General features: G+C 41.5%; 1 protein-coding gene across 2 annotated transcripts; it reads left to right on the top strand.

Moving 5' to 3' along the window:
* On the top strand, nt 1–20,385 carry hk1 (hexokinase 1). 2 transcript variants are annotated; one of them, XM_006779966.3, is made up of 21 exons: nt 1–356; nt 7,469–7,631; nt 11,693–11,841; nt 11,930–12,049; nt 12,194–12,289; nt 12,412–12,511; nt 12,659–12,842; nt 13,053–13,208; nt 13,308–13,395; nt 13,632–13,777; nt 13,956–14,148; nt 14,231–14,342; nt 14,735–14,883; nt 15,746–15,865; nt 16,100–16,195; nt 16,276–16,375; nt 16,463–16,646; nt 16,768–16,923; nt 17,145–17,232; nt 17,456–17,601; nt 18,493–20,385. In XM_006779966.3, exons 1-21 carry the CDS (start codon nt 294–296, stop codon nt 18,638–18,640), a joined length of 2,757 nt encoding a protein of 918 aa, XP_006780029.2. In that variant the 5' UTR covers nt 1–293; the 3' UTR covers nt 18,641–20,385. The 2 variants fall into 2 exon arrangements, with proteins under 2 accessions (XP_006780029.2, XP_035762087.2); XM_035906194.2 differs by lacking the exon at nt 1–356 and adding an exon at nt 2,075–2,172.
* Nucleotides 20,386–20,474: the final 89 nt, after the last annotated feature.

Genomic DNA, 20,474 nt, shown 5'->3' with positions numbered 1-20,474 from the left:
TTCATGCTTCCTGGCTTCACTCACATGCACAGAGAAGGAAGAGAGTTAGAGTCTTAGCCACACATGAAGGAGCTCCGGCTATTTTAAACCACACTGGACTAGACTCGGGATATCTTTATACCTCTTGCAGATTATATTTACGAAACAGGGGCAGAGAAAAGTCCGAGTTAACTTTCTTATCTTTGGAGTTTTTTTAAATCCATCTGCAGTTTAAGGCGTGTGAGAGACTGAGAAAGCGTTTGAGTGAGTCTGTATGAGTGTGTGAGAGAGACAGAGCGAGAACAAGCAGCAGAATGATTGCGGCTCAGCTACTAGCCTATTACTTCACTGAGCTCAAGGATGACCAGGTTAAAAAGGTGAGTGTTTACCTCTTTCCTCCCTTTTTGATTCTGTTTGTTTGTCTTAGAGACACAAAGAAGACGAGCTTATAAAAGATGAGAGAAGCACATGTGTTGTAGAGGTCACCGGGTTTACTAGGTATCTCCATCATAAGTTTTTCCACCACACTGGTACATTTCTTCGAGGAAGTGAAAGAAAGCTTCATCCTGTCGCGAGAACAGACCGATTTCTCGGACCCGTGTCATTTTCACAGACAATGGGAATGACCCCGGCCTAGTGAGACGTGACAAACTGCACAGGGAGGTGTGTGTGCGTAGTAAAATGTAGTCACAACATGAGTAAGGTTTTTGCCGTGATGTAAGATGTGAGGGGGTGTGGCAAAGAGCAAGAGATGAAGTGAGCTGCAAGGATGAAAGGACGTATGAGCACAGGGATGAATGGGTAGAAGTTACTTCAGGGGTCACAGAGTTTCTATTATATTCTTGTTAAAATAATACCCACACTTTAATTTCCCTTCAGTGGAGCTCGAACCGGTTCGGTACGGCCTGACCGAGGAGGCGGAGGCCTTGAATAGGTTGAATTATTCATGGTGTGTTCAAGTGTCCCTATTTAAAAGTGATGACTGATGTGATGTACACTTCAGGAAAGTTAAAGAAGTCTGTCTGATCATTAGGACCAGATTTAGTTGTCCTCAGAGAGGTGTGTGTGAGATCAAAAAGTTGATCTTTTCCAATCAGTTTCCAGCACCTCTTCATTGAATGCACCATAAAATCTGGTCGCCATAGTTACAAAACAGTAAAACTTAGTCAGAGGAGGTTAAATTACTACCAGGCCCACTGGTGTCAGTTTTTAGTCTTTGTGTCTAAATTTAAAATTGCCGTTTCTCATCGTGTGCTTAAATTTCACGCGGCACGGTGTCCATTTAAGGTCGCATGTTGTGTCACACACAAGCTGCAGATTCAGCAACAAGTCTGTTATCACACTTCCTTCTTCCATTCTCACTTTCCCAGTCTTATTCGAGCTAATCTGTGTGGTCTGTTCACACGGGGCCCTGTCGTCTCCAGCTGTGCCTGCTGTGCTGCACATGAATCAGCAGCCAGAATCTGATGTAATACAACACATCTCCCTCCCTTTTTACTCCTGCTCTCTTCCTCTCCCTGCTTCCCTAAAATAGACCAGCTTTGAACCATGTGACCACAGGTGGACAGCAGGAGGAGGCTTACACCCACACACATACACAGACAGGCACACAACGCCAGCTATTTTGTAGCTTTTATAAGAGCAGGGTTTGCGTAGCACTTTCTCTAGTTGTGAAATTGTCAAACATGCAGTTCAATATTTGAGCAGCTATAATTAAACATGTACACACAATCTAATCAATAATGAGTTTCTAGATAACCTGTGGTTGCCAAAGAGACTCGATCAGCTGATTGTCTCTCCGGTCAACCCAATTCACCGCCGTGTCCGTGACCGTACGCTCCCACTGCAGCTGGTAGGTCATCCAGAGTACATCGTGCGAGTACGTCTGTGTACACGGAGTTGAAAAAGGGAAGCTGCAGCAGGGGGCATTGTAGAGGATGGTATTTTTCCACATGGTGAGGATGCGTGCGCACAATTTCTTGTGTGCGCACACGGACACACAGTGGAGTCATGTTTCAATGCTTCCCTGAGCCACCTCGTGGTGAGGAGGAGAGCAAGGCATTGTTGAGAGAAAGAATGCAAACAAAGGGGAGAATGAGAAGGAAGGAGGGAGGGAAGCAGCGGCAGAGAGTGTGACCTCTTCCTGAAACTTGCACCGAGCTCTGGGCGGAGGCACAGAAAGCTGTTTTAGAGGTGTGTTGAAGGGCCTTTACAAACTCTTGCCTCCTGTCTCCTCAAAAAGGGAAACTGTACAAATAAGAAAATGAAGTTGGTCGTGAAATCTAAACAGTCTTAGTCATCACACACACCTATTTTCTCTACAAACAGCAGTGGAGATATTTTTTTATTTATGAGCAATATCGTATCAGATAGTGTCCTGATACGATGAAATGCTTAGACATGAATTTTAGGTTAGTGTGAAGCAACTTTTTAATCCTCCTCCTTTGTAGCTGAGCATCAGGCAGGACAGCTGACAAACACATTGTTATTTAAGTAGAGGAGAGAATGCCCCCCTATTCACTTAGCTAATTGGGCACATTGTTTTAAACAATGCAAGTAGGCTAGCCAACAGCAAACATACAGCAAAGGTAGGTGGCAGAGTTTGAAACCTTGAAAATATGTTGTATGAATGCTTATGCAACTGTTGCTTTTACCGTTACAAAGTTCCTGCCAGCAGCAGTTAAAAAGAAAATATCTAGAAATCAGAACATGAGGAGATCCTCTGATGATAGGAGAAATAAGCAGTTGAAGCAGCACTGCGGGCTAAATGGCTGGGCTGCCAGCAGTTGGAACATTAAATAGCTCAGAGCTGCAAACCTAAATGGATCTATTTACATCAGCTGACAGTCAGTGCAGTGCACAAGACCTGCACTAAATAAAGAAATGCCTTCATTTCTCCATTCACAAAAAGTAGACTCTAAATATCAGCTTACTGCAAGCTCTTTAAGAAGACGCCCTCTATTGGCGAGCCTGTACTCTTTTGGCCTGTGTAGTTTTCATTATTAAAAAGTGCCACTTAGCCTTTCAGCAGTTATTCGCGTTCTGAATATGATACTCACAGCGAAAATATCGGGTTAGATACTAAATAAACTAAAACAGACTGCGCAGCCGCAGACCACCTGAATCAGTACTGATCAGTAGAGTCTAGGACATGTGCAGTATACACACATGCATAGCGAAACGGATAAAAGATGAGCCGACTTCCAAAATTGGGTACAAAGTTAAAGATGACACTTTTTCAAAACACTTTTTGCGAAATTAGGAACCGATTTCCATCACAATAACAAAAATGTCCTTAGCCAAAGGTTTGACCCCCACTGCATGGACTTTTCTTAAGGCCTTTTGTTGCAGGTAAAGTCTTTCATCTCTTGTTTGGGAGATTTTCCCGTGCTTCCTGATAAAGGCTTCTAGTTCTGTAAGATTTTGGGCCTGTCTTGTTATAGCTTGGAGGACTGTTCGAGCCCCACAAACCTTTAAGTTGTTCCTCTAGAGTGAGCCTGTTGTGAAATTTGAGGTACAGAAGTTATAATCTTTTTAACTTTAGCTTATATTTGTCTTTTTAATAGATCTGTAATATGTAACTCCAGAAATTTTTAATAAAATTCATTATTCCATTCGTTGGAATAACATTTGTTATTCCTCTACTCCTTGCTTAACAAACAATTGCGTTTCATTTGTAACCTGCAATTATTTAAATTTTGCTGGCTCAGGGGAGGCCAGGGCTGCAGAGTCAGACTATTTATAAGGCTTTGAAATATGATTCTCCTGTCCTTTCCTAAAGATGACTGTAAACAAGACATAACCCCAACAAGCTAGATGACAAGCGTGAAGCTGAAAAGAGGTCGAAAAGAATTCAAGATATTTAACTTCATGCCTTATGGAGATCAGCCATGAAGAACAAAGACATTTAAAGAAACATCAATAGATCAATATTTGTATAATGCATGTAAAATGTATCAGTTAGTTTAATTTAAAATCTCACTGTCACTGTCTTATTTCTTCTGAGTATGAAAAGCAGAATGGAAGACATGTTTGCATGCACGTGTAAATGTGTGTACGTGCACACTGTAAATGAAATAACAGATGTAGAGTTACACAGGGATGACGTTTGCAAGCAACAACATGTCACTGCTGTTAACCCGTCCCTTCTAACTAAGGACTACATTTGGGTGTAAAATACAACCCAGCACAGGTGTGGACTTGTTTTTGGTGTTATCCAACAAGTTTCCTGTGCCTGCATACTCGGGTTAGAGTATGCAGTATATTCGGGTTAGAGGTTACATTTACTCAGCTGTGCCCTCCTGTCTGACAAGAGCTTGTGCACATAATGAGCCTTTATTCCACACACTCCACATTAGGCCCCATACGATGAATGTAACACCTCAGTTAGACTACTTAATAGGGCTGGGCGATATGACCTAAAATTCATATCTCGATATTTTTTAGCTGGGTGGCGATATAAGATATATATCTCGATATTGTTTTAAAGCCGTAAGTTAAGAACAAAAAGAGAGTTCTTAGTCACACTGTGTCCCAGATGTCACACAGGCATTTTTATTTACATACAGCATAATTTACATGAAGAAATTACTCAAAAATAAATTATAAGTATTTATTAAATAATCATGCTCCATAAATAAAAGAAAACAATGTTGTTTTTGTGCATAACAAAAAGCTCATAATTGTGCAGTCAAAATGTAAACTAACAGACGCTGAGCATAATAACAAAGACAGATTTCCCAGCTGCTCTGTTCCCAACTTCTACTGCGTGACTAACAGCCTTGAGTTTGAAATCCTCTTTATGGCCCTTAAACACACACAATACGGTAATATTACGTTGAAGCACAGTACGTATCACTCCGCGAGGCTCCAGACTACGGTAGCCGTAATGCTCCGACAATCCATCAAGCGCTGCAGCTCCGTAGCTTACCAAAGTCGTACTTAAACATTTTTTGACAGATTGCTGAGCGCCGTGTACCACCTAAAATCGGTTCGCGGTCAGTAAGCACAACCAGAATTCATGCATAAGGCGCGCTGTCAACTTTTGAGAAAATGAAAGGATTTTAGGCCGTGCAGCCCCTGTGGGCTGCATGGCGTTAGCGTGGTTAGCTCGTTAGCGCGGTTAGCTCGCTAACACGTTGACGCCGTCCAGCCCCACAACTCGCTAACGGAGATTTGCCGTGTCCTTCTTGTCGCTGCCTGCAGGTGAAGCTATGGGGGAGGAGGGGAAGTTGTGTTCAGTGAAGGAGAGGCCGAGTACCGTTGCGCAGAGACAAAAGTGGACGAAAGTGAGGCAAACTTGTGGCTCCACAAGTATAATTATAACGTAACATGGACTATATCGATATAAAGGATATTGTCACATCTTATATCTCGTATGAAAATATATCGATATTTTTTAAAAACTCGATATATTGCCCAGCCCTACTACTTAACAGTTACTGCAGATAGGACAGTCACATACATGAGAATAGTACTATGGGTTGGAGATAAGCTTTTATATATTATTCATGCATGGCTGCAAGGTGAAACTAGCTGTTGGTAAAATCTACATAACAGTTGACTGACCATTTAAGCAGGTGAGAAAGACAAGTCTCTGCTGGTTGCACTGGATTTGTGCCTTAGTTTCACCACACATGTTTTCTGTGATATAAAATCTATGTCAGTGGCCAACAGTTTTTCCTGTTTCACAGCAGACTGCCATTGTCATGTCACAAGGGCCAGATTTATAAAGGAAGTACAGTTAACACCCCTAAAAGAGGATGTTGCGACATTCCTATGTGACAGATTTTACAATTTCTGATGCCTGTAAGCTGTCGCATTTCCCTGGCTTCACATTACACTGTGACTTTGAATAATTACCAGCTACAGAAGCTTAGCCAACATTGTTGAGAGAGATCATTGCAAAATGTGACACTAGTGATGATACAAGAACAAACTGAAAGATGGGAGTTTTGTCCATGCCTGCAGTATTTTTGAGTAGTAATCACAGACTGTGCATAAAAGCCACCCATTGGTTCCCGAACTCCACACTTTTTTGGCTGCCGTGATTAAGTTAACATTGGCAAGCTTGGACAGCAGGCTGTATAATCTAAAATCACAATTGAAGTAATGCACATTCATACCCTAGATACCTGCTATTTAGGGGTAAGTAACAGATGAATAAAATTTTACTTGTGAAAGTTTCAACTTTTTGGGTGGACTCCATATGTTAATGTCTCTTCTCTGGCAGGTAATTAACTAAATTAAAACAAATGAAAATGCTCCGGATTCCTTCAACACCACAAATAGAAGTCCAGATCAATCAGGCCAGGCAAGCAGACTGACTAGCTCCCTTTGTCAGCACACCTCTCAGTCAAAGCAGCCGTGGCCCCAACTTTTATGACCCCATCTACAATTCTTTAATTAGTTTTTCCTCCTTTGAAGCCTACTAGCGTTAATTAACCCTTTTCCTTTTTTCTGGACTGAGTGGTTTTGCCATATTTTAGTCCTGCTTCCACAATAAAATGACTGAGTGTGTATCAGAAATTAGTGAGGATGATCTCTGCCTATGCAGCTTATTAAGAAAAACCGAGAAGAACCTATTCTGATGGTCATCAAACCAAGTCTTTAACCACACATTTATATAATACCCATGGGGCAACATGTTGTTCATTATGTGCCATGTCTGTGTGACCATTAGGCATAACATCCATCCACGAGGCCTACTGTCGACTGAGGTCAAAATGATTGGGACTTTTACCCACTATTGAGAATATGTTCTGTTTTTGGTTTCTGAAGCCACAAAAGCATCTCTTTGCTTCATCACAGTGTGTGATGTAACACTGGATTTCAGCAGATTGTTGAACGTGCTGTTCCTGAAGGGTCAGACAGTTCAGCCTTTGCACAGTTGCTAAAGTGGGAAGTTTCAATAGGGAGACTAGAATTTCAAGACTTGATGGTTTAAGGCAATTTAAGCCAACTGGCTCCTTTTCCTGGTAAGAATAATGTCTGACTGAATTCTCGGCATACCTCCTACTTTGCCTTATCACTGTCATTCAGCAATAAAACCACAACCCTACCCTGCTGTGCAGTGTTGCCTTTTGCCAGGACTGAGTGACACACAGTGGACTTCCTTGTTTCACTGTGTCACCAAGGTGACCCTGTGCACACATTGCGATGACTCAGATCTGAGAAATTGATCTGATTATTTTGGAATAAAGCTATATAAGAAATCTTCATTACTGATATATTATCCAGCTATAGGTTATCTAATATTATATGATATCGAAGCAGGTTATCTTTATGCATGAGTCCAATCATTATGAGATAGGGAGTCATATTTACAATATCCTCATGCTTGGTCATTGTCACGTGTGTGTGTGTGTGTGTGTGTGTGTGTTTGGGGGGGGGGGGGGGGCAGTTAGAAGTGTATTTGTTGCAGACAGATGCTTAATAGTTTAGATGGAAATAATTTCTATTTTTTGTTTGTCGTTATTTTCACTCTTAGATCGATAAGTACCTGTACTCCATGCGTTTCTCTGATGAGACGTTACTGGACATCACGCAGCGATTTCGCAAGGAGCTGGTCACAGGACTGGGTCGGGATACTAATGCCACTGCTACACTGAAGATGCTGCCAACATTTGTACGCTCAATCCCCGATGGATCAGGTTAGTCCATCTAAACCTGCTTTTATATCACTGTATCTGTATCAGGGAACAGAAGCCAGTCTCCACAGGCAGTAAAGGCTTGGTAAAGTCCACGAGGTCATTTATATGTAGATCATATTTCTTCATGTTTGGTGTGTGAAGCGCCTTGAGGCGACTTTTGTTGTGATTTGGTGCTATATAAATAAAATTGAATTGAATTGAATTGAAAGTGTAGAAAAGCTTTACAGCTCAGAAATAGGAACTCTGACCTTAGAGTTGCAGATCCAGGAATATCCTTTTATTATGCAGGTCAGTAAAATTCAGAGAAAACCTTAATGGGACAGTGTTTTGTAGAGAGTGTGTTATGCAGGAGCAAGGTGACGGACGGTCCCTTATCTTTTACTTGCTGTACTTCTGGGAGCAGCGGTCCAACGAAGACTGACTTTTGTTACTTATGCACAGTCATCATCATTAACAGCAAAGCTCTTTGAATGAACACAACATTTCTGCCTTGCAACAAGTCTACTTTAGTTTACAGTGTAAGAGCTGTGAGCCCTGACACACATTACACACACAAATCAGAGATTAGCACTAATCCTGCTGCCATTGTTGGAGAAGACAGTCACTGTGAAAGCTGGTCCTAAACTTACAGAAATGCACATGGAGTCAATTAGAGTTATATAACAAATTCAAGTAAAAGAGTTACTGTTGCAGTTGCAGACGAGGTGTAATAGTTCAGCCAGTGTTGCTTTGTAGCACAGTTTTTTACTTATTTTAATTCACAAATAAATAATTTGTGAACAGGAGTTTTAGTCCCTGTTTTTTAAAGAGAGACAGCTTGATGTGTGGTGATTTAAAGTGAACAGATTTCTACAGCACTTGTCTATTCAGGGTTGTGGGGGGTTTGAAGCCTATCCCAGGTGTCACAGGGTGAAAGTGCAGGTACTCCCTAGGTCACCAGTCTGTTTGGAGGCTGTTTCAACACCTGCTTTTTTTTTTTTTTAAATGTGCACAGATATCACTGAACAGCTGTGGGGGAAAAATAGGTACATGTAGTGGAAGATATTAGATGTTTGTTGTTTTTTTAAAATCAGGTCCAACAAAATCAGATTGACCCAGTTGTGTTAATTAAAGGCTACACCAAATGGGTCTGTTATTACCAACAGTGTGTCAGTCATGTAAGATAAAGAATAAAAAAAATTGTAGCTGTGTAGTTGAGCTCAAAATAAAAGCCAAGTTAAAAAGGTGTGAACTGTCCGTTTCCTGCCTGTCCTGCAGCCAGTTTTTGCAAGCTTCATGTACTTTTAACGCTCCACATGATCTCTCTTTATGTACTGTAAAAACAAAAAAATATTTTCAATGAAGGATGTCGGCCGAGAACTCGATGGCTTCACTGTAGGAGTGACCCCATCGCATTGTCCCTGGATTGTACTTTCTAGAGTTACAGCTTGATTTGTTTGGAGTGACTTGCTGAGCAGTAAGAGTTAGGAAGTGAACAGACCTTATGTGATGAATCTGAGATTACTGCCAGTTTTATCAAAGGTCAGTATGCTTTAAATTCAAATGAGCCATGATGACGCAGCCCGGTTTATCTAACTCTACGGTTTATCTAGTCAGAAAGCTATAAAGAAATTAAGTTCCTCGTTGAGATAGACTAAATAAACTACTGTACCATTATTCAGCTAAATATACACATAGGACTTTAAGGGATATTGGTGGTGAGACTAAGTAGTACTTTTTCACAGCCCATCAACAGCCTATTGACCTCTCACAAGCTTTTATTATGCAGGGTATTGTCAGGAATTAGGATTTCACCAGCCGTATAATTGTTTCATTTACCTATGAAGCACAATGTCTGAAAAGCTGTTGACCTTGTGAATATATGTCCTTGATCATAATGCCCCTGGTGGTGGTAATCATTAACCAATGAATATACAGGAAGCCACAGCAGGACAGACAGAGCAAAGTAAACCTGAGCTATTCATACACATGAACAAACATACAGTGGGGCAAAAAAGTATTTAGTCAGCCACCGATTGTGCAAGTTCCCCCACTTAAAATGATGACAGAGGTCAGTAATTTGCACCAGAGGTACACTTCAACTGTGAGAGACAGAATGTGAAAAAAAAAATCCATGAATTCACATGGTAGGATTTGTAAAGAATTTATTCGTAAATCAGGGTGGAAAATAAGTATTTGGTCAATAACAAAAATACAACTCAATACTTTGTAACATAACCTTTGTTGGCAATAACAGAGGTCAAACGTTTACTATAGGTCTTTACCAGGTTTGCACACACAGTAGCTGGTATTTTGGCCCATTCCTCCATGCAGATCTTCTCAAGAGCAGCGATGTTTTGGGGCTGTCGCCGAGCAACATGGACTTTCAACTCCCGCCACAGATTTTCTATGGGGTTGAGGTCTGGAGACTGGCTAGGCCACTCCAGGACTTTCAAATGCTTCTTACGGAGCCACTCCTTTGTTGCCCGGGCGGTGTGTTTTGGATCATTGTCATGTTGGAAGACCCAGCCTCGTTTCATCTTCAAAGTTCTCACTGATGGAAGGAGGTTTTGGCTCAAAATCTCACGATACTTGGCCCCATTCATTCTGTCCTTAACACGGATCAGTCGTCCTGTCCCCTTGGCAGAAAAACAGCCCCATAGCATGATGTTTCCACCCCCATGCTTCACAGTAGGTATGGTGTTCTTGGGATGCAACTCAGTATTCTTCTTCCTCCAAACACGACGAGTTGAGTTTATACCAAAAAGTTCTACTTTGGTTTCATCTGACCACATGACATTCTCCCAATCCTCTGCTGTATCATCCATGTGCTCTCTGGCAAACTTCAGACGGGCCTGGACATGCACTGGCTTCAGCAGCGGAACACGTCTGGCACTGCGGGATTTGATTCCCTGCCGTTGTAGTGTGTTACTGATGGTGACCTTTGTTACTTTGGTCCCAGCTCTCTGCAGGTCATTCACCAGGTCCCCCCGTGTGGTTCTGGGATCTTTGCTCACCGTTCTCATGATCATTTTGACCCCACGGGATGAGATCTTGCGTGGAGCCCCAGATCGAGGGAGATTATCAGTGGTCTTGTATGTCTTCCATTTTCTGATGATTGCTCCCACAGTTGATTTTTTCACACCAAGCTGCTTGCCTATTGTAGATTCACTCTTCCCAGTCTGGTGCAGGTCTACAATTCTTTTCCTGGTGTCCTTCGAAAGCTCTTTGGTCTTGGCCATGGCGGAGTTTGGAGTCTGACTGGTTGAGGCTGTGGACAGGTGTCTTTTATACAGATGATGAGGTCAAACAGGTGCCATTCATACAGGTAACGAGTGGGGGACAGAAAAGCTTCTTACAGAAGACGTTACAGGTCTGTGAGAGCCAGGGATTTTCCTTGTTTGAGGTGACCAAATACTTATTTTCCACCCTGATTTACGAATAAATTCTTTACAAATCCTACCATGTGAATTCATGGATTTTTTTTTCACATTCTGTCTCTCACAGTTGAAGTGTACCTCTGGTGCAAATTACTGACCTCTGTCATCATTTTAAGTGGGGGAACTTGCACAATCGGTGGCTGACTAAATACTTTTTTGCCCCACTGTAGGCTCACAAGAAACAGTAGGAGGGTATAGATGGGAGCTTTTGAGCAAACATTAATCTTATAATCTGATTCTTTACCTCATCTTCCTTATAGGCCACTCTCACTGTATTTGTTTATTAAGTTTACAGATATTAGACATGCAGATGAGGCAGTGACATTGGACACATTCAATGCTTTCTGTAGGTAGAAGTCTCAAACACTAATGCTCATGTGTTGCCCCTTTCAGTGAATAAAATATTCCTGAAATGCTCTGACTCGCTCTTTAGTGTCACAGGTGAGTTTTTCCTTTCCCACATCGCAAAGTGTTCGCTCTAGGAGGTCACTCGATTGTTGTTTTCTACAGTACTGCTGGATCTTTACCTCACAGACTGTTATTGTGAATTGATGTTCTGTTAATGAACCTGAACTGTACTGACGTTTTCTTTCCCTCTCGCACTTTTGGTCTCTCCCTGTATTCCAACTCTTTCCATCGCAGAGAAAGGAGACTTCATTGCACTCGATTTGGGAGGCAGCAACTTCAGAATCCTCCGTGTCAAAGTGAGCCATGAGAAGAAACAGACTGTGCAGATGGAGAGTGAAATCTACGACACGCCCGAGGATATTATTCACGGCACTGGAACGAGAGTAGGTTTACAGAGAAATATACACATGTAAACAGCTTATTCTGAGCTCCACGTGAGATAACTTCCCCCTCTTTCCACCTCCATTCCAGCTGTTTGACCATGTGGCAGAGTGTCTTGGTAACTTCATGGAAAAACACAACATCAAAGACAAGAAACTTCCAGTTGGTTTCACCTTCTCCTTCCCCTGCCAGCAGACCAAACTGGATGAGGTAAACTAAGCAGTCAACAAACTTCCCTCCACCCTTTTCCCGTAACAAGTCCTCACAGTTTTTCAGACTCAGCCAAGAAAATAAACACTCAACAGAGACTTGAATCTCTTACTTTTTCCTCTGGCTTTCGTTGGTTGTCTCCAGGGCTTTCTGATAACATGGACTAAGCGTTTCAAGGCCAGTGGAGTGGAGGGGATGGATGTTGTCCAGCTGCTTAACAAAGCCATCAAGAAACGAGGGGTGAGTGTCTGCTGTCATCTCCCTTGGTACCACACTTAGTTAACGTCATTAAACCGGGATATAGTTTAACAAAAATGGTGCTAAAAGCCTCTCTTATGTATTTTGGCTTTTAAATATTTCAGGACTATGAGGCTGACATTATGGCAGTCGTAAATGACACTGTGGGAACAATGATGACCTGCGGCTTTGATGACCAGCGCTGTGAAGTCGGCATTATTATCGGTATTGCAGATTTACTGTCCATAAAAAAATAAAGAAGCAAAATAAAAATTAGATGCTTATATGGGAAAAATTAAAGACAAATGGATAATTGTAGCCAGTCTGTGTAAAATCGATGTAACTGTAGGCATATGTGTTTTTGTGCTTTAGGTACAGGTACTAATGCATGCTACATGGAGGAGCTGCGTCACATTGACCTGGTGGAGGGAGACGAGGGCAGGATGTGCGTGAACACTGAGTGGGGAGCCTTCGGGGACGACGGCAGGCTGGAAGACATCAGGACTGAGTTTGACAGGGAGATAGACAGAGGCTCTCTCAACCCGGGCAGCCAGCTGTAAGTCAAACCAAAAGTATCACACCTTTCCTCATATGATAAAACGAATACTTAAACTGCTCCCAGTTAATTTACCAGAAAACCACGAGAAACCTGTAAACATCCCGTCAGCTGCTACAAACACAACTACCGGCAGCTGTGAAAAAGCAGCTATAGTGAGTAGTGATGCATTTCTGAACCTCATGCTGAAATGTCTTTTCTGTGCATTAGATTTGAGAAGATGGTCAGTGGGATGTACATGGGGGAGCTGGTTCGCCTCATCCTGGTGAAGATGGCCAGAGAAGGCTTGCTGTTTGAGGGAAGGATCACCCCCGAGCTGCTCACTAAAGGAAAGATCGAGACCAAGCACGTCTCAGCCATAGAGAAGTGAGTCACACCACAGTCTTAAACTGAGTAGACAAAAAAAATTGAATGATTTTTAAATGAAATTGTAAACTATTTTTTTTGTTTATCTCTTTTGTTTAGGAGTAAGGAAGGGTTGATCAAGGCCAGAGAGATTTTGAACAAACTGGGTTTGGAGCCATCAGCGGACGACTGCATTGCTGTGCAGCATGTGTGTATTGTTACTGAAAAAAACACTTCAGTTATTTATTTATTTCTTTTTTTGTTTCAGAGAGGGAACTTAAATCAGGAAAATCATATAAGATGAAATTGTATAGTTAAGTAGTTAATTTGTAACTTTTAGTCTGTTTAAAATATTAAGATCCATGGAACAAATAAAATCAAATATTTAAGGCGTTTCTTAATAATTTGGATGTTCTTGATGCATTTTTGCTTGTCTTCCCTCAGGTTTGTGCCATTGTGTCTTTCCGCTCCGCCAGCCTTGTAGCTGCTACGCTGGCCGGCATCCTGATGAGGCTGAAGGAGAACAAAGGAGCGTCACGTCTCCGAACCACTGTAGGCATCGATGGGTCTCTCTACAAGATGCACCCACAGTAAGTGATAAGTTTAAAGATGAACCGTTTAGATGAGTGTTTACTTAAATGCTCTCTCGCTCTTTAGTTTTGTACTAGAATTGCCGTCCGGCAGTTGGGAGTTAAATGTGTACCTATCGTCTTACTTTGACCTTAAGTAAAATGTTCATAGTTAAGCAGAATCTCATATGCGTTTCAGATATGCCCGTCGTCTTCACAAGACAGTCAGACGTTTGGTCCCGGACTGCGATGTTCGATTCCTCCTCTCGGAGAGCGGCAGTGGAAAGGGTGCCGCCATGGTGACCGCTGTGGCCTACAGACTCGCTGAACAATCGCGACAAATCGCCCAAATACTGTCCGAGTTTTCCCTGACGACTGAACAGCTGCTGGAGGTGAGAAAAGATGCTGCAGTGTTTGTTCTGCCGATGTGCGTTTCACAATATTTAGACTCTGACAATAAAATATTAATTTTAGGTGAAGCAGAGAATGAAGATAGAGATCCAAAATGGCCTTTCAAAAAGCACACAGGACATTGCCACAGTCAAAATGCTGCCAACCTTTGTGCAAAGTACTCCTGACGGCACAGGTAACACACACACACACACACACACACACACACACACACACTTCAGCATATGAAAATATCCAACTAGATAATTTGACCGCAGATCTGTTAGGGAAGAAGGAACCGTTGGCATCGCTACTTCACACCTTTTCTTTCTGCAACTCTTGCAGCTTTAACAAAAAAAGATGTTTTTCTTAATAGAATAGCTTCAGCTCTGTACACACACAGCAACACACACGTACCCACATAACTGTATAAATATTATGGGAAACCTATCGCCATAAGATAAAAGATTAGTCTGTTTATTCTGTTTTTCAAGCTTACATTGCCTATTAAGTCTTTTCCTAATAAGTTTGAATATTTTGACCTCTGGTCATTTATCTTTCTCTTGTTTTGTTTATCTGCGTGTCCAGAACATGGTGATTTCCTGGCTTTAGATTTAGGAGGAACCAACTTCAGAGTTCTGTTGGTTAAAATTCGCTCTGGGAAGAGGAGATCAGTGGAGATGCACAACAAGATCTACGCTATTCCTCTCGAAGTGATGCAGGGCACGGGGGAGGAGGTGAGATAAACAGCCTGTAATCTAGAGTTAACGGTTTAAAATTATACCGGCAGGTAACTGCGACGAAAGGAGGACTGGTGAATATCTCCCCGTTAAATAGAGGGTAAAGATTAGGATGGTAGATGGGGGATGTGAGGCTTGTTGGTTTAAGAGATAAGTAAACAGGATAGAAGCTGGGAGGAAGGTCAAAAGTTTAGGGACAGACAATTAGAGAGAGACAATTAGAAAAGTTGACTGGCTTAGATTGGCATCGAGTTGACAATCTCTAAAACAGAGAACTTTAAACTTAACCCTTAAGCACCAGCTTAAGCTAATCCAGTCACCTTCGACTTCTTTAGTCTCACTCCTCTGGAAACAGGACAGGAGAGGGATATTTAACAGATGCTCTTTACAATAGGATAATTTTAACACCTTTACACCTTTACAGTGTTATGTATTTTATTGCTATCACATGTTTCTCAGTAATTCTCAGAGGTCCCATTATTCAAAGCAAGTGACCATTAATGAATCAAATTTGCCACGCAGATCATTTTAAATGTCCTTGAAATCATCTGTGTCCTAATATAACAATGCATTTCACACACAATGCATCAGATTAGTGCATGGGCAAAAAATAATAATACATTTAACCACAACACTCTAAACTGCATCATTCTTGAATTCCTCTAATTGAAATTATGCAGCGTTTTGGATGTTAAACCAGTAGTAAGTATCACAGTACATGCAGAGAGAGACTTTCCTCTGGTTTCTGTGATAAGGAGCAAATACGGCCTTATGGCGTAAAGTGCTTTGAGTCATCATTAAGACTAGTGATGTACTTTGCAAATGCAATTTTTAATGTGTCACTTTTTTATTTTTCCAGTTGTTCGATCACATCGTGCACTGTATCAGTGACTTCCTGGACTATATGGGGATGAAGAATGCCCGTCTTCCTCTGGGCTTCACCTTCTCCTTCCCCTGCCGACAGACCAGCCTGGACGCTGTGAGTAATACTCCTGCTTCTTCGTCTTTTATGTACAGCCCTGTACTTTCTTCTATACTCTGAGAGTCTTAAACTGGCTGTATTGCAAACTAAAGCTGTGATTTATGCACAACTTGTCCACCGATAAGCAACATCAAGGGGGGAAAAAAGCCAAATAATATTTCATGAACTGATGCCTGAGCCATCCATGAAGTTGTCACATGATAAACTAAACTTGTGTGCGTCTGTGTACAGGGCATCTTGGTGACATGGACCAAAGGCTTCAAGGCGACAGACTGCGAAGGGGAAGATGTGGTGGGACTGTTGAGGGACGCCATTAAGAGGAGAGAGGTATGAGGAGCAGTATCATTCAGTACAACATGGAATCATGGTGTTTTTGTGGCACGTTATATTGTCTGTCTGGTCTGAAGGAATTTGATCTGGACGTGGTTGCTGTAGTGAATGATACAGTGGGAACCATGATGACCTGTGCCTATGAAGAACCCACCTGTGAAGTTGGTCTTATCGCCGGTTAGTTCACCTTAAAGTAACACTTGTTTTTATAAAATATTCAGCTTTTTTGTGTTATATCTATATAATGCGCCTCTCTGATTACAGGTACTGGCAGTAATGCGTGTTACATGGAAGAGATGAAGAACGTTGAGATGATTGAGGGCGATGAGGGACAGATGTGTGTCAACATGGAGTGGGGAGCTTTTGGAGACAACGGATGCCTGGACGACATCAGGACAGAGTACGACCGTTCTGTGGACGACTTCTCCCTAAACCCGGGGAAACAAAGGTGCCTCATACACACCATCCCATGCTTGAAAAGATACAGGGGATCCATTCATATCTTTGAGGTGCATGTAAATACCGTATATTTACGTTTCCTTTGTCTTTGCTTGAATTCTGCATTTTAGATATGAGAAAATGATCAGCGGCATGTACCTCGGTGAAATCGTGCGGAACATCCTCATCGACATGACCAAAAAAGGATTCCTGTTCAGAGGACAGATTTCTGAAACACTAAAGACCAGAAGCATCTTTGAAACAAAGTTCCTGTCACAGATAGAAAGGTAAACAATGAGCGCTATCTTTGTTTGCGTCTAATAAGAGTGTCAGTTCACCGTTCCACGAGATAAGAAGTCATCTGGACAGGAGATTATACTCCATTAGCACCGCTTGCTATCGTACCACTGATTGTGTTGTCTATTTAATGATAAGATATTGCTCCTGTCTCCTTACTAAAGTTTCATTTGTCATCTTTTAATGACTTTCTGTTTGTATCTTTGTACAGTGACAGATTGGCTTTGCTGCAGGTGCGATCAATCCTGCAGCACTTGGGCCTGGACAGCACCTGTGATGACAGTATCATAGTCAAAGAGGTAAAGAAGAGTTAGTTAGTTAGTAATCAAAGTCTTAGACTTGCATTTGGACACTGAGAGAGAACCATAATACTATCTTGTTAGCCTTATTTTATGAAAGACTATGTGACACAGGAGTAGGAGAGAAACTGAAACGTAGGCTGTATTTGTTTTCAGTTTGACTGATATGTACTTGTGTGGCTCAAAAAGCTGTTGCAATAATGATAAATGTCTTCTTTGTCAGGTTTGTGGAACAGTGTCACGTCGTGCAGCTCAGCTATGTGGCGCAGGAATGGCGGCAGTGGTCGATAAGATTAGAGAGAACCGTGGACTGGACCATTTGGACATCACCGTAGGGGTAGATGGGACCCTGTACAAATTACATCCACAGTAAGTTTAATCCATTTATTTATTTATTTATTATTTCATGTTAAAAATAATTCACTGGCAAATGAAGTGAAGTGGAATATGATGACCTCATAAGCTGCTGTGTTATGTCACCATTTTCACAAAAAAAGTATCTTTGTAGTTACAATAATTACGCAGCAGACAGACAAATAGAAACAATAGTAGGCTCATCGAGTTAAGAAGAGCAGCTCCAGGCTGCTAACAGAAAGGATCATTCTTTACTACTTTTTAAAAGGTTTTGTGAAAGTTTTTTTTTTTCTTAGTCATGGTGATAAATTTATTTATTTGGAAGTAATAATAAGATGGTGGTGCAGATCCGATTTCAAACTGTCATTAACTCTCCAAATCCCGTGTGGAAAGTCTGTGTGATGGCTGATTGCATTGTTTTGTGAAACCAGTCCAGATAATACTCCTGTGAATTCGAAGCTAGCAAGTAGCTATCTCCTGCACACCCCGAAACATCTCCACTGTGGTACTGTAGCTGATAGAAATGAGCTCCTGCTGTGTGCTAAAACTGAGGCAGCAAAACTGCAGGCAGTGTCCGTATCTGATTCTCTGATTTCTTTTTTGGAGCTCATGTGTGAAAACAACTTTTATTTTATGCTAAGCTATGCAGAAAAGCCTGTTTCCTGGTTAGATAGTAGAGGCCTGGTTGTCTTACTTTTGTTTTTGAACATGATAAACATGTAACAAGTGAGTTTCTTACAGAATTTTTTTTTTTTTTTTTTTGGGAGGGTCATTTTGGCGAGGAGATGGTAAACCATACCTTCGCTCCCTCTTGTGTCACTGTCACACCCATTAACCGTATCATCACATTTAGACTGGCTCTTTTTGCTTTTCTGTCTAACATGTACATCCTCTGTCTCTGTGTAGCTTCTCCCTGATCATGCACCAGACGGTTAAAGAACTGGCTCCAAACTGTAATGTCAAGTTCTTGCTGTCAGAGGATGGAAGTGGAAAAGGAGCTGCACTCATCACAGCCGTGGGCTGCCGGCTAAGACAGGAGCTGAACAGCAAATAGAACATTTTCTGCATCTCACTGTTATCTCATCCCCTCTCCTGCCCCAGTTCTCAACCATTGTCTCCGTTCCTCCTAAATCAAACAAGACCAGTCGACATATCACGCTCCGGTAGCTGCTTTAGTCCGTCTACGTGAGGCAGAGAAAAGGAGAGGCTTTCTCTCTGTTGTGGTTAGATTTATTAACTGTTGTAACAGCACCCAGTCTCTTAAGGATATTGCAAGTTTGCAATTTCTGTGGATAAAACACGCACAAGCAACCCTTGTCTTTTTTTTTTAAATGCAGGACAGTCACATGCCTGTAAACCCCCTTTGTCTCCATCTGGAGGAATTCTCTGGTAACTGCATTCTCTTACAAGTTGCAGGTCAGCACACCAGTTGCAGAGAAACATCGCAGATTGATTCTTTTAACTTGTTCAGTAGAAACAAAAACATAAAAACGCTCTTTTAGACCAAAGTCTGTGTGTCTGCTGTAGATTACGCGCGTATGTACAGGAAAGCATGAAAGGGATGCGATATATGAGATACTGAGATGAAAGGGAATTTTTTTTTCTTTTCTTTATTTTATTTTATTTTTTGCTTTTTTTTTGGGATTTGATATCTTACCCACATATAAAACAATGTTATAAATACATTGTTGTTATTTATTGTATTTTTATATATCGGGAGATGTTGAAGAAAAATGTTACTGTTGCAAAATATGATGCACACATAGGAAGCCAGCGAAGACGTTCCCTCACGTGGTACCTGTCCTGTATTTATGTGCACAAGCATGACAGAAGAGGGACTTCTGCAGTGGCAGATTTAGAGAACCCAGTGGTGCTCAAAGTTAACGCTCACACGTCTTTTAGCATTTAAAGTTCATTCCATCCTGTTCTTTGTTCTGTTTATGTTTCCTAAAAACATTTCTCCTCTGGTCCTCTCCGGCCCACCTGCAGTTGCTCCCTGCTCCACGGTTTGAGAACCACTGGTCTTATCTAAGAGAGCAGTATCTTTTTATTGTCTGTAGTGTAAACTATGTCTCCTGTTGTTGGTACCGGTCACAGCTGCAGTTAGTGTGTTCATTTCTTAAGAAGTCCTGGCTAACCTCATCACCAGCTACTTAATTATGAAACAGAAATGTGGTGCTAACACGGATGCCAGGGGAATAACAACAGCAGCCATAGTGTGTATAAACTCATACGAACATTACAGAACTTTAAAAAGAGTTTTAACATGTTGGCCAATAATAAAAGCACGTACTCTACTCGCCCCTTTAATATTACCATGTGCTCCTAAAAGCTCAGGAGGATGTCTAAGGTAACTACTGTCAGGCTCATTCATGTAGCATAACTTATGCAAATTGATATTTATTTTCATTGTGTTAAAAGCAAAAAGAAAAAAAACTCTCAAAGTTACGATGGCTTAGATTCATTATGAAGCAATTAAAGAGCACAAGAAGAAAATATTCTATTGTAAGATCAGTGGTGCCCGTGGAGGATGGGATATGGCTGAGATGCACAAGTGTATTTTATTGCCACCTTTTTAAATATTCAGATGAATACCAGCTGAGCTAAAAGAATGTCCTTTCCTACCTTTTAGTCATATTGTATGATTAAAGAAGGCCGGTAGCTCCTTTACTCTGCCTTCAGATTGACCCCAGAATGTCCAGTCGCACACAAACGCTTGAATCTGTGTGATTCTGCTAACAAAGGATGTATCTGTCCCACATCGCCAATCAGTCACTTAATAAAGTCAAACCTGTGTAAACATGATGTCGTGGTTGGTTTGTTTTTGTTTGTGCATTGATGATTTAGCACTCACGTAGTTGTGAATCTCTTCAGTGGTGTTACAAAAG

This window comes from Neolamprologus brichardi, chromosome 1, assembly GCF_056152115.1.
Source record: "Neolamprologus brichardi isolate AB-2024 chromosome 1, ASM5615211v1, whole genome shotgun sequence".
In the NCBI taxonomy this organism is placed as follows: Eukaryota; Metazoa; Chordata; class Actinopteri; order Cichliformes; family Cichlidae; genus Neolamprologus; species Neolamprologus brichardi.
This window is presented reverse-complemented; position numbering and strand designations above follow the sequence as displayed.

What these genes read in the sequence shown, in the direction of transcription:
- hk1 (XM_006779966.3), top strand. Translation starts at nt 294, where the DNA reads ATGATTGCGGCTCAGCTACTAGCCTATTACTTCACTGAGCTCAAGGAT. An exon ending in ACTGCATTGCTGTGCAGCAT is followed by an intron (nt 13,396 to 13,631) that starts GTGTGTATTGTT and finishes GTCTTCCCTCAG; the next exon opens with GTTTGTGCCATTGTGTCTTT. An exon ending in CGACTGAACAGCTGCTGGAG is followed by an intron (nt 14,149 to 14,230) that starts GTGAGAAAAGAT and finishes TATTAATTTTAG; the next exon opens with GTGAAGCAGAGAATGAAGAT.